Genomic DNA, 13,525 nt, shown 5'->3' with positions numbered 1-13,525 from the left:
TAAAACTAATATATAGTAACAGAAAGTAGATAAATGCTTGCCTGGGAAGGTGGAGGTGGATAGAGGATGTACAAATGGGCACAAGGAAACTTTTAGGGGTGATGGATATGTTCACTATGTTGATTGCAGTAATGATTTCACAAGCGTCAAAACACAAATCTGTACGCTGTAAACATATATAGTTTTTATAATTATATTACAATAAAGCTGTTTTTAAAAAACAAGCAAATACAAAGCTACATATAAAAAAGTCAGGCATCTAGATAGGAAATTGACCAAACTTCACAAATATGATGTTTTTTGCAGGGTTAAAAACTCTTATTTGTTATAATTGATTACAGATATTAAGGACAAATTTCTCTTCCAATTTGCATATAACAATGCCCTTGTTATGCCACAACCTCTTTCCCCAGGGCACATCTCAGATTTCATAAACCACCTGTGAAGGTTCTATGAGACACTAAACTAGAAGGAGGGAGAGAGGGAAGGAAGGAGAAAGAAGGGGGAAAGGTGAGAGAAAACACCAGCAAGAAGAATGAGTTATAAAAAGACGCTTCCATAGTGTAATAAAGCATGTTTATCTGAATAGCTAACATCATCCTTGACAGTGGAAAAAATATATATATTCCTGTTACGCAGAGAAGGCTGTGCACTTTTACAATTACTACTGAACATTTTCCTGGATACAGTTCATATAATACAGAAGTAAGACATGCAATTAATGCCACTTGAAAAATTTGTGAATATTTATCCAGAAGACCCTAAAGAATATTTTTTAAAGATAAGGTAAAAATTACCAATGTTAGCAATAAAAAAAAAAATAGACTAAAGATCCTACAGTAATTAAAAAGAGCCTAAGAGGCTGTTAGGAACAACTTTATGTCAATTAATTTGAAATTTTAGATGAAATGGACAAATTCCTAGCAAAATAAAACTTACTAAAATTGACAGAAAAAAATAGAAAATCAAACAGAAAATCTACCTTGTTCTAGAACTACATTAGCCAAAAAAACTGAAGAACCATAAAGTTCTACAACTATATTACCATCTTACACAAACTCTTCAGAGAATAAAAGAAAACAAACCTCTCCAATTTGTTTTATAAGGCCAACCAAAACTTATATAAAAGCAACAAGCTAATTTCATTGATAAGCATAATTACTGGTTTAAACTAGACTAATTTACTTCTCTAACATACACTTATTTTAGATTAAAAGATACACAGCTGTAGTCCCTGTCTTCAGGAACTTAATCTAGTAAAACCAGTGGGAAAGGATGCTCAGATATCCTAAGCAAGTTTTACAAAATCCTGCCTATACTAGGCCTAAGAACAATACAACAGCAGCAACAACAAGTCTGTGTTCTGATAAAGGCTTGAAACTTGACTAGAGATCTGCATAATTCTTAATATGAAATATAAATGTTTCTGCTGTGAAAGCACAATGCATTTACTTTTATAAATTGCGACAGATCCACTGCTCACAAATGCTTTTCATTTCTCCTTTTATCTGCTATAATTTACTTAACAGAGTTTGGTTGTGCTAATGTCCCAGGACTATTTTATTACTAAAATGATCATACTGATTCCTAACAGTGTTAAGAACTGAAAGCTAATTTTAAAAAAATTCCCAGGCTTCCCTGGTGGCGCAGTGGTTGAGAGTCCGCCTGCCTATGCAGAGGACACGAGTTCGTGCCCCGGTCTGGGAAGATCCCACATGCCGGTCTGGGAAGATCCCACATGCCGTGGAGCGGCTGGGCCCGTGAGCCATGGCCGCTGAGCCTGAGCGTCAGGAGCCTGTGCTCCGCAACGGGAGAGGCCACAACACCGAGAGGCCCGCGTACCGGGAAAAGAAAAAAAAAAAAAAAATTCCCCTAAAATGTCCCTAGGTCCGCTTTCACTTTTTTTTTTTTTTTTTGGCTGTGCCATCCGTGGGATGTGGGACCTTTTTTTAAAAAAAAACATCTTTATTGGACTATAATTGCTTTACAATAGTGTGTTAGTTTCTGCTTTACAACAAAGTGAATCAGTTATACACATACGTATGTTCCCATATCTCTTCCCTCTTGCGTCTCCCTCCCTCCCACCCTCCCTATCCCACCCCTCTAGGTGGTCACAAAGCACGGAGCTGATCTCCCTGTGCTACACGGCTGCTTCCCACTAGCTATCCACCCTACGTTTGGTAGTGTATATATGTCCATGCCACTCTCTCACTTCGTCACAGCTTACCCTTCTCCCTCCCCATATCCTCAAGTCCATGCTCTAGTAGGTCTGTGTTTTATTCCTGTCCTACACGGGATGTGGGATCTTAGTTCCCTGACCAGGGATGGAACCCATGCCCCGCTGCAGTGGAAGCGTGGAGTCTTAACCACTGGACCTCCAGGGAAGTCCCCTCTTTCACCTTTTTACAAACAAAACATATCTAGCCATTTTAGCCTTTTTTTGGGTAACAAGCTGCTCTTCAGTACTATTTCCATTTTGCCTATATAATATATATTCTTGTCCTTATAAATCAAAATTAGTCTTTACAGGAGCTCCTCTGAAACGGTCTGAGGAAAATCAACTAAAAACACGTCAAATGTCACCAGAATGGCATTGATCCTGAGAGGCCCTACATCAGAGATCTTAACTGGTATCTAAGTACTGGCTTTTCGGAGTCAATGAACATTCTGAAATACACAGTATGCTAAACTCAGTTGTGTTTTCTTTGCAGAAGATCCTTAATTCTCTTCAGATGCTCAAAGGTAAATGATTCCAAAAGAATATGCATTCAATAATGCAAATAATTCTGACACAACATTTCAAGGTGTATGTACACACACAATTAGGGAGGGACAGAGCAAAGAAAGGACAATAAAACAAGAACTTATTTACTACACACAACTCCCTTTTCTAGACTGCAATGGTCCCTCAGAATAAATATGTGATTCCCTTCTATTATTCAGGTCAATACATCTCTTTGCCAAACAAGGTAGAAAAAAGTTTCAGCCGATTCCCTGTATGTGGGCAGTCTTGCTTGTGATTATTAGTAGCATCTAAGAACCTGAAACCATGAATACACTACAATCAAGCTATAAGGAAATTCCAACACATTAAAATGAAGTCAAGTCTTGGAGGCCAAAGAATGTAGCACCTGGAAGCAATACTAGAAACAAACTGCAAACAGGAAAGATGCATAATTTGGGAGTACTGGCATATGACACGAACATATATGATTAAAGACATTCACTGCTTTCCCAGGCAACACACATTACAAAAAGCACCAGTGGCTGAACCCAGTTACCTGCCCATGCTAGTCATCTAAGTAGAGCAAGCACCAAAACTCACTGTCAGAATTCACTGCAATTTATCAATACTGACTAGACACACCCTAAGAGGTAAGGAAAGACTGGACAGGAATCTATTTGTGCCTAAATTAGCATCAAGACTCAAGGGAAAGCAATCAAGGAATAAACTGTCTCAGATTCTTTGAGTACACATTCCTCAAAAATTCCTGTTCTAAGCACATAAAATCATCAACTTTAATTTTTAGGTTGGAGTCCAGTTCCTGTATAGATTAGTAAATGGGAGAGAACTGAATGCTTTTTATCAGACAAGGATCACCTATACATTCTGACCAATCATTCATGCTTAAAATATTGAGAAATAATAACAATAACAGCTAATATTTATAGAGGACTTACTAGGTGCCAGGTTGTAGTAACCCTCACAATTCTCTGAGGTAAACAGTATCATTAATTTGAAGAGGTTATATAACTTGCCCAAAGTTATACAGGTAATAAAAAGTGGGAACTGGGATTCAAAGCACACTCACCTAATCACTATGCTTTAATGCTTCAACCTGCCAGGTTATTTTTTTATCCTATAAGCCAAAGAGAGCCAATGAAAATATTTAAGGACAGCAGTAATGATCATATTTACATGTTAGATTACACTAATCAATACTGTGTCAATACTGTGGAGAGCAGCCTGATGATGAAGTAAGCAAGGGTCTCAAGAGATAGTCAAAATCTAGGTCAAAAACGCTAAGGAACTGAACCACAGGAATGCACAAAGGATAAAAAACCTAAAATCTTTACCCGGTAAACTTAGCTAGACTTAATATACTGGATGAGGGGATGGGAAAGGATGGAGTCTACCTCTCAGGTTACTAGCTTGGCCACTGGTCAGTAATTATGGTCTATCAATTCCAAGACTGGAGGAGGAGCTGGCAGTTTCGTTTCCCTAAGTCGGCAGGAAGAGAAGTCTACCTTTTATGTAATCAAAAACAAAACGAGAAAACCCAATTCTACAGAATTTCCCTCCTCCTACCAAAAACTTTGCCACTTTCCAGAAATCTTATCTTTGAAATGAGGAGCTCCTAATTTTTTTTCTCAAAAATAAGAAGTCGCTTGGGCAGGAAGGGGCCTTCAACATCATTTAGCACTCTAAAAGCAAATTAAATCTGAAGCCGATTGCATATATTTTCCTAAAATTTCTATTTTCTTTGGAAAAAGTCTCCTTGGCATTAGTTTCTGTTCATTGTACCGTTTCTTTATTTCCTGTCCTAAATAGAGCAAAAAAGAAAAGAGAAAAAATATATATCTTTGAGAAATGACACTCTATGCTTACAGTTCCAACGTCAGACACCTAAGCGCCACTGACAGCCTGTTCTGTCGAATCCGGGCCAATTAAACCAGTGCTTCGGAAGCCATATAAATCTCACGTGAAACTGTTAAAAGAGATTAGCCTGAATACGCTCCTCAGTTGGGCCCTGGGATAGGCAGCTTCCTCTGAAATCCTGCTCACCAACTGCTTCTGCGACTGCCTAGAGAACTATGAAGGAACAGGAAGGCGCTGCCCAGCCTCCAGCTCCAACTTCCCGGTCCAGGGCCCAATGCCCGTTCTAAAGGTTCTCCACACATCTTCTAAGTAGGCTCAAGCCTGAAAGTGCACCATGAAAATAGTATCCACTGTCACGTGTATGAAGAACTCTGAAAAAACTAAATTACTTATATTCACGGTCCCACGTTGGGCGTCTTTTGAAACAATAACCAAGTCGCCTAAATTTTTGTCTAGCGATGAGCAGCGCTAGGAAAGCCTAGCAGTGATGAATTCGGCTGGCTGAAATGGAAAAGGACAGGCTTTCCGACAGCCAGAGCCCCTCGAGCCGACGCGGAGGATCAGTGTATCCTCATCCTCAGGGGACCCAGGCCCCAGCCCCTCATCAGGAGTCCCCGGACTCCGGCCGCGACGCCGCCCAACCTCCCCTGGCTTGGGGCTTCGGGCTAAGTAAAGCGTCCGAACTCCGAGCCCGCGCTCACCGAAATGCCGCTCGCGGCCCGCGCGCCCGCGCGCTTCTCCAGCATGGCTCCCGCCTCGGGCTCCAACGCCGCCTTCTCCTCCCTCTCCAGTGGAGATTCCGCGTTCATGCCGCTGCCATGCCCGCGCCTGCTGGGGGAGTTCCGGGACTACAGCTACGCCGCAAATGCGGCGGCGGGGCCCGCGCTCTCATGGGCTCCGCGGCCCAAAGCGGCCTGCGGGTCAGGCGGCGGCGCCAGTGGCGACGCCGAGGGCTGTGAGCGCTGACGAGGCCGGAGCCGCAAGAGAAACGAGGCGAGGAGAGCAGCTAAAAGCGGGCACAAGCCACAGCCACTAACAGAACCCAACTCAGAGAGCTGCCAACAGCGTCTCCGGCGACTGAGATAGCCCCGCTCCGCTTCCCGACAAGCCGGCGAGAGGCAGGAAACCCCGCCCCGGATCTCAGCTCCCGCCACAAGCTCGGCGCCTCCGCCCAAAGGCTCAGCAGCGCCCGCCCACCTCAGGCCCCGCCTCCACGTTTCCGGGGCCTCCTTGGCATCAGGACTCCGCAGCACGCCGGAAATGCGTCAATCTCCGGAGGACCCCAAGAGTAGTTTCTTTTTACTGAGACCGAACCGGTTCTGGCGAACTGAGGGTGTCAGGTGCTGGGGGTTTTGTAAGTGACTGCACTTCTGGTCTTGGTTTGGTGCCCCCAACAAGTATATGGATGGGCACGTTCTGACACGGATACAGAGCCCCGGGATCTGGAATCCCGAACTGGGGAAGTGCCGTATGCTACAACTACGATATTCTGTTCCTCTTCAAAATCTATAAAGAAGCTGACAGAGAGCTTACCTGGGCTGTGGGATTCATGGGAAGGACAGTCTTAGGAAACATGCAGGTCCTAGGAAACATACAGGTCCCTGTTCCAATCCAGAGCTACTTGATGATACCAACACGGTGTGTATGAACTGATTACTCAAAGTCTCAGATCATGTTTGGGTAAAGCGCTGATGTACAGAAATCAGCTAACACTAATTGTGGCTCTATAAATGTTATGAATACTGGCTGGAAAGGACCTTGTGAGATATTACATCCTACTTTGCAGATGCCAACCCAAGCTCCAAAAGTAAAGTGGCTTCGCTAGTTAAAGAGTTAATGTGACAGATAGGACCTGCTCCACGAATTTGGGGAACAAATATAGTCAGAATATTTTTTATTAGGTGTTTGAGAATTCTATGCCTCTTTGAAAGAAGACAAACACTTAAACTGAAGAACTTATGGCTTCCTCCTTATTAAAGAGACCCAGGTGGACTTAATTAAAGAATGGGGTAAGACCAGTCATTTCACTATTGATTTGCATCTTGTATTATTGTTGTTGTTTCAAATGGGTCTTGTACAATCCTAAAGATTTTTGTTTTATTTGCTATAGTGTATCCATTGGCTTAGGTCCCTTCCAGGGCTTGAGTCCATAGCACTTGGTGTACTGAGTTATAGCTTCATTTACACTCACTGATCAGACATTGCTTCCCAAAGCATATTAATGTCCAAAATCAGTTTTTCCTGAAAGAACATAGAAATTCTTCTATTGAGCTCAGGTCATCTACCTAGACTGCCCCTTCTATCAGGGACTTTACTGCTACTTATCCTTGACTGAAGGCTTTTTAGTTGGCACTAGGAAACTGACAGGATTTTAGAAGCCTCCAGCCTTGAATTGTGAGTAGGAAATTCCCCCAACAATACCTCAGACCAGTTGTCCCCTATCCTGTTCTTAAATATAGCCAGAGAAGAGGATATGTTAAATAGGCCCAATCCATTTATGGATAGCTGTCATATTTTGGAATTTTGTCCTTTTATTAAGCCAAAAACTGTCTATTTCAGCCATACTTTGATTCTGGTTCTGCCTTCTATATCTGTACAAAAATGTCTAACTGCATTTGTTTGAAATGCCAAGATGAACTTGTCATCTTTCTTGATTATCTTCTAAATACATACCAGTTTGTGAAAATCCCAATTAAAATGCATTGCCAAAAATGTAACACTGGAAGTAATATTTGATGATGGCACTGTGAGGTCTGGTCCCTTGATTTGCAGAGTCATAAAAGTAAATTTTAGGAGATGAATTATTTATTGCATTATGTTGATAGTTATACCATAGGAATTAAATAGACCCTTATTCTTACCTTCTAATTAATTCTGCACTAATCAATGTCAAAGACCTGGGATTCCACATAATTTAATTCAATATCCTAGGCTGTAGGAAAGTAATGGCACTCACTGAAGGATACGTGTGTTATGGTATTTGGAAAATTGGATATCCATATGCAAACCATGAAATTGGACCCTTGTCTTACACTATACATCACTCAAAGTGGATGAAATTCTCAAGACCTGAAACTCTAAAACTACTGAAATGAAACAGGGAAAAAATCTGACTGGACAAATATTTTTTTGATATGACACCAAAAGCACAGGCCACAAAGCAAAATTAGACAAGTGAGGTTGCATATAAAGCTTTTGTACAGCAAAGGAAATAATCAACAAAATGAAAAAGCAACCTACTGAATGGGAGAAAATATTTTCAAATTATATATCCAATAAGGGATTAATATCTAAAATATATATGGAACTCGTGCAACTTAATAGCAAATAGATAAATAAATAGCCTGATTAAAACATGGGCAAAAGACCTAAATAGACATTTCTCAAAAGAAGACATTCAAATGACCAACAGGTATATGAAAAGATGCTCAACTTCACTAATAATCAAGGAAATGCAAATCAAAACCACAATGAGATATCACCTCAAATCTGTTAGAATGGCTGTTATAAAAAAAGACAAAAAATAACAAGTGTTGCAAGAATGTTGATAAAAGTGAACATGTGTACACTGCTGATGGGAATGTAAATTGGTAGAATGTGGAAAACAGTATAGAGTTTCCCCCCAAAAGTAAAAAAACAAAATTACCATATGATCCAGCAATCCCATTTCTGGGTATATATCCAGAAGAAATAAAATCAGAATCACAAAGAGATATCTGCACTCCCATGTTTATTGTAGCATTATTCACAGTTGGCAAGATAAATATTTATCTTCAGATGATTGTTTAAAGAAAATGTGATATATATGTATATGCAATATTATATAATTCATCATTTTAAGCGATGTAAATATGGCCATTTGTGACAACATGGATGAGCCTGGAGGTCATTATGCTAAGTGAAATAAGCCAAACACAGAAAGACAAGTATTGCATGATGTCACTTACATGTGGAATCTAAAATAGCCAAACTCCTAGAAGCAGTGGAGTAGAATGGTGGTTTCCAGGGGTTTGAGGAAGAGAGAAATGGGAGACGTTTTTCAATGAGTATATAATTTCAGTTATGCAAAATAAGTTCTGAAGACCTAATGTACAGCTGTGTGACTGTCATTATCAGTACTGTATTGTGTTGTTGAAATTTGCTAAGAGGGTTGATCCTAAGTGTTCTCATTACAAAAAGAAAAATGAAAGAAAATGGCAACTGTGAAGTGATAGATATGTTAATAGCTTGGTTGGAGTGACTATTTCATAATCTATATGAATATCAGAACATCAATTGAACATCATACATTTTTTCAATTTTTATTCATTATACCTCAATAAAGCTGGAGCAATCATAAAAAATAATTTAATAAACATTTTAATTAAGAAAAGGAAAAGCTGTTAAACTAATGGTATGGTTTATTACTGTGAAAGGATGCAGATTAAAATCAGAAAAGGTAAAGGGCACATAGGGCAGAATCCAGGAGAGACCATGCAACAAGTTTCCAGTTGTCTTCTCTGAGTGGAGGCTATGGACATCGTTTAATTACCCCAGCAATGATGTGTGACAATACGCATGACGCTCAGGAACCTTACCTAAGCCTTGGTATCCAAGGTTTTTATTGGGGGTCAGTCACATAGCATGGAGCACCGAGTGACTGACCTTAGGTACTCAGTCCTCAGCCCCTTCAGAGATGATATTGATACCAAGTGGCCCAAAGACCCCATCATAAATCATATTGTTAGCATAAGCTTCCTAACATACCCCAAGGCGCCAGGTAAACAAAGCCATTATTATCAGGCTTATAGGGATATTCCAAGGGCTTAGAGGTTATCTCCCAGAAGACAGTCACGGGACAAACCTTTGTTTGGGTTTTTTTTTTTTTTCATCTTTATTGGAGTATACTTGCTTTAGTAGGGTGTGTTAGTTTCTGCCTTATAACAGAGTGAATCAGCTATGCATATACATATATCCCCATATCTCTTCCCTCTTGCGTCTCCCTCCCCCCACGCTCCCACCCCTCTAGGTGGTCACAAAGCACCCAGCTGAACTCCCTGTGCTATGCGGCTGCTTCTCACTAGCTATCGGTTTTACATTTGGTAGTGTATCTATGCCCATGACACTCTCTCACTTTGTCTCAGCTTAACCTTCCCCCTCCTTGTGTCCTCAAGTCCATTCTCTAGTAGGTCTGTGTCTTTATTCCCCTCCTGCCCTTAGGTTCTTCATGACCTTTTTTTTTTTTTTTTAGATTCCATGTATATGTGTTAGCATACGGTATTTGTTTTTCTCTTTCTGACTTACTTCACTCTGTATGACAGACTCTAGGTCCATCCACATCACTACAAATAACTCAATTTTGTTTCTTTTTATGGCTGAGTAATATTCCATTGTATATATGTGCCACATCTTCTTTATCCATTCATCTGTCAATGGACACTTAAGTTGCTTCCATATCCTGGCGATTGTAAATACAGCTACAATGAACATTGTGGTACATGACTCTATTTGAATTATCGTTTTCTCAGGGTATATGCCCAGTAGTGGGATTGCTATGTCATATGGTAGTTCTATTTTTCGGTTTTTAAGGAACCTCCATACTGTCCTGCACAGTGACTATATCAATGTACATTCCCACCAACAGTGCAGGAGGGTTCCCTTTTCTCCAAACCCTCTTCAGCATTTTTAATAATGGCTATTCTGACTGGTGTGAGATGATATCTCATTGTAGTTTTGATTTGCATTTCTCTAATGATTAATGATGTTCAGCATTCTTTCGTGTGTTTGTTGGCAATCTGTATATCTTCTTTGGAGAAATGTCTATTTAGGTATTCTATCCATTTTTTTGATTGCGTTGTTTGTTTTTTTGATATTGAGCTGCATGAGCTGCTTGTATGTTTTGGAGATTAATCCTTTGTCAGTAGCTTCATTTGCAAATATTTTCTCCATTCAGAGGGTTGTCTTTTTGTCTTCTTTATTATTTCCTTTGCTGTGCAAAGCTTCTAAGTTTCATTAGGTCCCATTTGTTTATTTATTTATTTATTTATTTATTTATTTATTTTTGTGGTACGCGGGCCTCTCACTGTTGTGGCCTCTCCCATTGCGGAGCGCAGGCTCCGGACGCACAGGCTCAGCAGCCATGGCTCACGGGCCCAGCTGCTCTGCGGCATGTGGGATCTTCCCGGACCGGGGCACGAACCCATGTCCCCTGCATCGGCAGGCGGATTCTCAACCACCGCGCCACCAGGGAAGCCCCCATTTGTTTATTTTTGTTTTTATTTCCATTACTCTAGGAGGTGGGTCAGGGAGGATTTTGCTGTGATTTATGTCATAGACTGTTCTGCCTCTGCTTTCCTCTAAGAATTATATAATGTCTGGCCTTGCATTTAGGTCTTTAATCCATTTTGAGTTTATTTTTGTGTATGGTGTTAGGGAGTGTTCTAAATTCATTCTTTTACATGTAGCTGTCCAGGTCTCCCAGCACCACTTATTGAAGAGGCTCTCTTTACTCCACTGTATATTCTTGCCTCCTTTATCAATGATAAGGTGGCCATATGTGTGTGGGTTTATCTATGGGCTTTCATTCCTGTTCCATTGATCTATATTTCTGTTTCTGTGCCACTACCATACTGTCTTGATTACTGTAGCTTTGTAGTATAGTCTGAAGTCAGGGAGCCTGATTCCTCCAGCTCCTTCTCAAGATTGCTTTGGCTATTCAGGGTCTTTTGTGTTTCCATACAAATTGTGAACTTTTTTATTCTACTTCTGTGAAAAATGCCAGTGGTAGTTTGATAGGTATTACATTGAATCTGCAGATTGCCTTGGGTAGTAGAGTCATTTTCACAATGTTGATTCTTCCAATCCAAGAACATGGTATATCTCTCCATCTATTTGTATCATCTTTAATTTCTTTCATCAGTGTCTTATAGTTTTCTGCATACAAGTCTTTTGTCTCCTTAGGTAGGTTTATTCCTAGGTATTTTATTCTTCTTGTTGCAAAGGTAAATGGAAGTCTTTCCTTAATTTCGCTTTCAGATTTTTCATCATTAGTGTATAGGAATGCTAGAGATTTCTGTGCATTAATTTTGTATCCTGCTACTTTACCAAATTCATTGATTAGCTCGAGTAGTTTTCTGATAGCATCTTTAGGATTCTCTAGGTATAGTATCATGTCATCTGCAAACAGTGACAATTTTACTTCTTCTTTTCCAATTTGGATTCCTTTTATTTCTTTTTCATCTCTGATTGCTGTGGCTAAAACTTCCAAAACAATGTTAAATAATACTGGTGAGAGTGGACAGCCTTGTCTTGTTCCTGAACCTAGTAGAAATGGTTTCAGTTTTTCACCACTGAGGACAATGTTGACTGTCATATATTTGACATATATGGCCTTTATTATGTTGAGGTAGGATCCCTCTTGTGTAATGTATCATTTAAAGCTTGTGTTTCCTTATTTATTTTCATTTGGATGATTTGTCCATTGGTGAAAGTGGGGTGTTAAAGTCCCCTACTATGATTGTGTTACTGTCGATTTCCCCTTTTATGGCTGTTAGTATTTGCCTTATGTATTGAGGTGCTCCTATGTTGGGCGCATAAATATTTACAATTGTTATATCTTTTTCCTGGATTGATCCCTTAATCATTGTGTAGTGTCCTTCTTTGTTTCTTGTAATAGTCTTTGTTTTAAAGTATATTTTGTCTGATATGAGAATTGCTACTCCAGCTTTCTTTTGATTTCCATTTGCATGGAATATCTTTTTCCATCCCCTCACTTTTAGTCTGTATGTGTCCCTAGGTCTGAAGTGGGTCTCCTGTAGACAGCACATATACGGCTCTTGTTTTTGTATCCATACAGCCAGTCTATGTCTTTTGGTTGGAGCATTTAATCCATTTACATTTAAGGTAATTATTGATATGTATGTTCCTATTGCCATTTTCTTAATTGTTTTGTGTTTGTTATTGTAGGCCTTTTCCTTCTCTTGTGTTTCCTGCCTAGGGCAGTTCCTTTAGCATTTGTTGTTAAGCTGGTTTGGTGGTGCTGAATTGTCTTTGCATTTTCTTGTCTGTAAAGGTTTTCATTTCTCCGTTAAATCTGAATGAGATCCTTGCTGGGTAGAGGAATCTTGGTTGTAGGCTTTTCTCCTTCATCACTTTAAATATGTCCTGCCATTCCCTTCTGGCTTGCAGAGTTTCTGCTGAAGGATCACCTGTTAACCTTATGGGGATTCCCGGGTGTGTTATTTGTTTTTTTTCCCTCGCTGCTTTTAATATTTTTTCTTTGTATTTAATTTTTGATAGTTTGATTAATATGTGTCTTGGCATGTTTCTCCTTGGATTTATCCTGTATGAGACTCTCTGTGCTTCCTGGACTTTATTAACTATTTCCTTTCTCATATTAGGCAAGTTTTCAACTATAATCTCTTCAAATATTTTCTCAGTCCCTTTCTTTTTCTCTTCTTCTGGAACCCCTATAATGCAAATGTTAGTGTATTTAATGTTGTCCCAGAGGTCTCTGAGACTGTCCTGAATTCTTTTCATTCTTTTTTCTTTATTCTGCTCTGCAGTAGTTATTTCCACTATTTTATCTTCCAGATCACTTACCTGTTCTGCCTCAGTTATTCTGCTATTGATCCCTTCTAGAGAATTTTAAATTTCATTTATTGTGTTGTTCATCACTGTTTGTTTGCTCTTTAGTTCTTCTAGGTCCTTGTTAAACATTTCTTGTATTTTCTCCATTTTATTTCCAAGATTTTGGATCATCTTAACTATCATTATTCTGAATTCTTTTTCAGGTAGACTGCCTATTCCCTCTTCATTTTTAGGACTGGTGGGTTTTTGCCTTGCTCCTTCATCTGCTGTGTCTTTCTCTGTTATGTCATTTTGCTTATCTTACTGTATTTGGGGTCTCCTTTTCACAGGTTGTGGGTTCGTAGTTCCCGTTGTTTT

The 13,525-nt window shown here is 39.7% G+C and overlaps 2 protein-coding genes across 11 annotated transcripts in view; one reads left to right on the top strand and one right to left on the bottom strand.

Annotated features, from left to right (window-relative positions):
- MFSD14B (major facilitator superfamily domain containing 14B) overlaps positions 1 to 5,787 on the bottom strand; it is an 80,609-nt gene extending 74,822 nt beyond the window's left edge. For 2 of the 6 annotated variants that reach the window (XM_067041110.1, XM_059072419.2), the window contains exon 1: positions 5,302 to 5,787. In XM_067041110.1, coding sequence (XP_066897211.1) covers positions 5,302 to 5,409 — 108 coding nt within the window. In that variant the 5' untranslated portion in view covers positions 5,410 to 5,787. Of the gene's footprint in view, positions 1 to 41; positions 167 to 5,301 lie in introns of all 6 variants that reach the window. The other 4 variants (XM_067041109.1, XM_067041111.1, XM_067041112.1 and 1 more) reach the window with 4 other exon arrangements.
- Positions 5,788 to 5,822: 35 nt separating this feature from the next.
- Positions 5,823 to 13,525, top strand: part of ZNF658 (zinc finger protein 658) — a 46,855-nt gene continuing 39,152 nt past the window's right edge. For 3 of the 5 annotated variants that reach the window (XM_067041105.1, XM_067041108.1, XM_067041106.1), the window contains exon 1: positions 5,846 to 6,609. The gene's annotated coding sequence lies outside the window, so the exon portion shown is untranslated. Of the gene's footprint in view, positions 6,610 to 13,525 lie in introns of all 5 variants that reach the window. The other 2 variants (XM_067041104.1, XM_067041107.1) reach the window with 2 other exon arrangements.

This window comes from Kogia breviceps, chromosome 8 (genome assembly GCF_026419965.1).
Source record: "Kogia breviceps isolate mKogBre1 chromosome 8, mKogBre1 haplotype 1, whole genome shotgun sequence".
Classification (NCBI taxonomy): domain Eukaryota; kingdom Metazoa; phylum Chordata; class Mammalia; order Artiodactyla; family Physeteridae; genus Kogia; species Kogia breviceps.
This window is presented reverse-complemented; position numbering and strand designations above follow the sequence as displayed.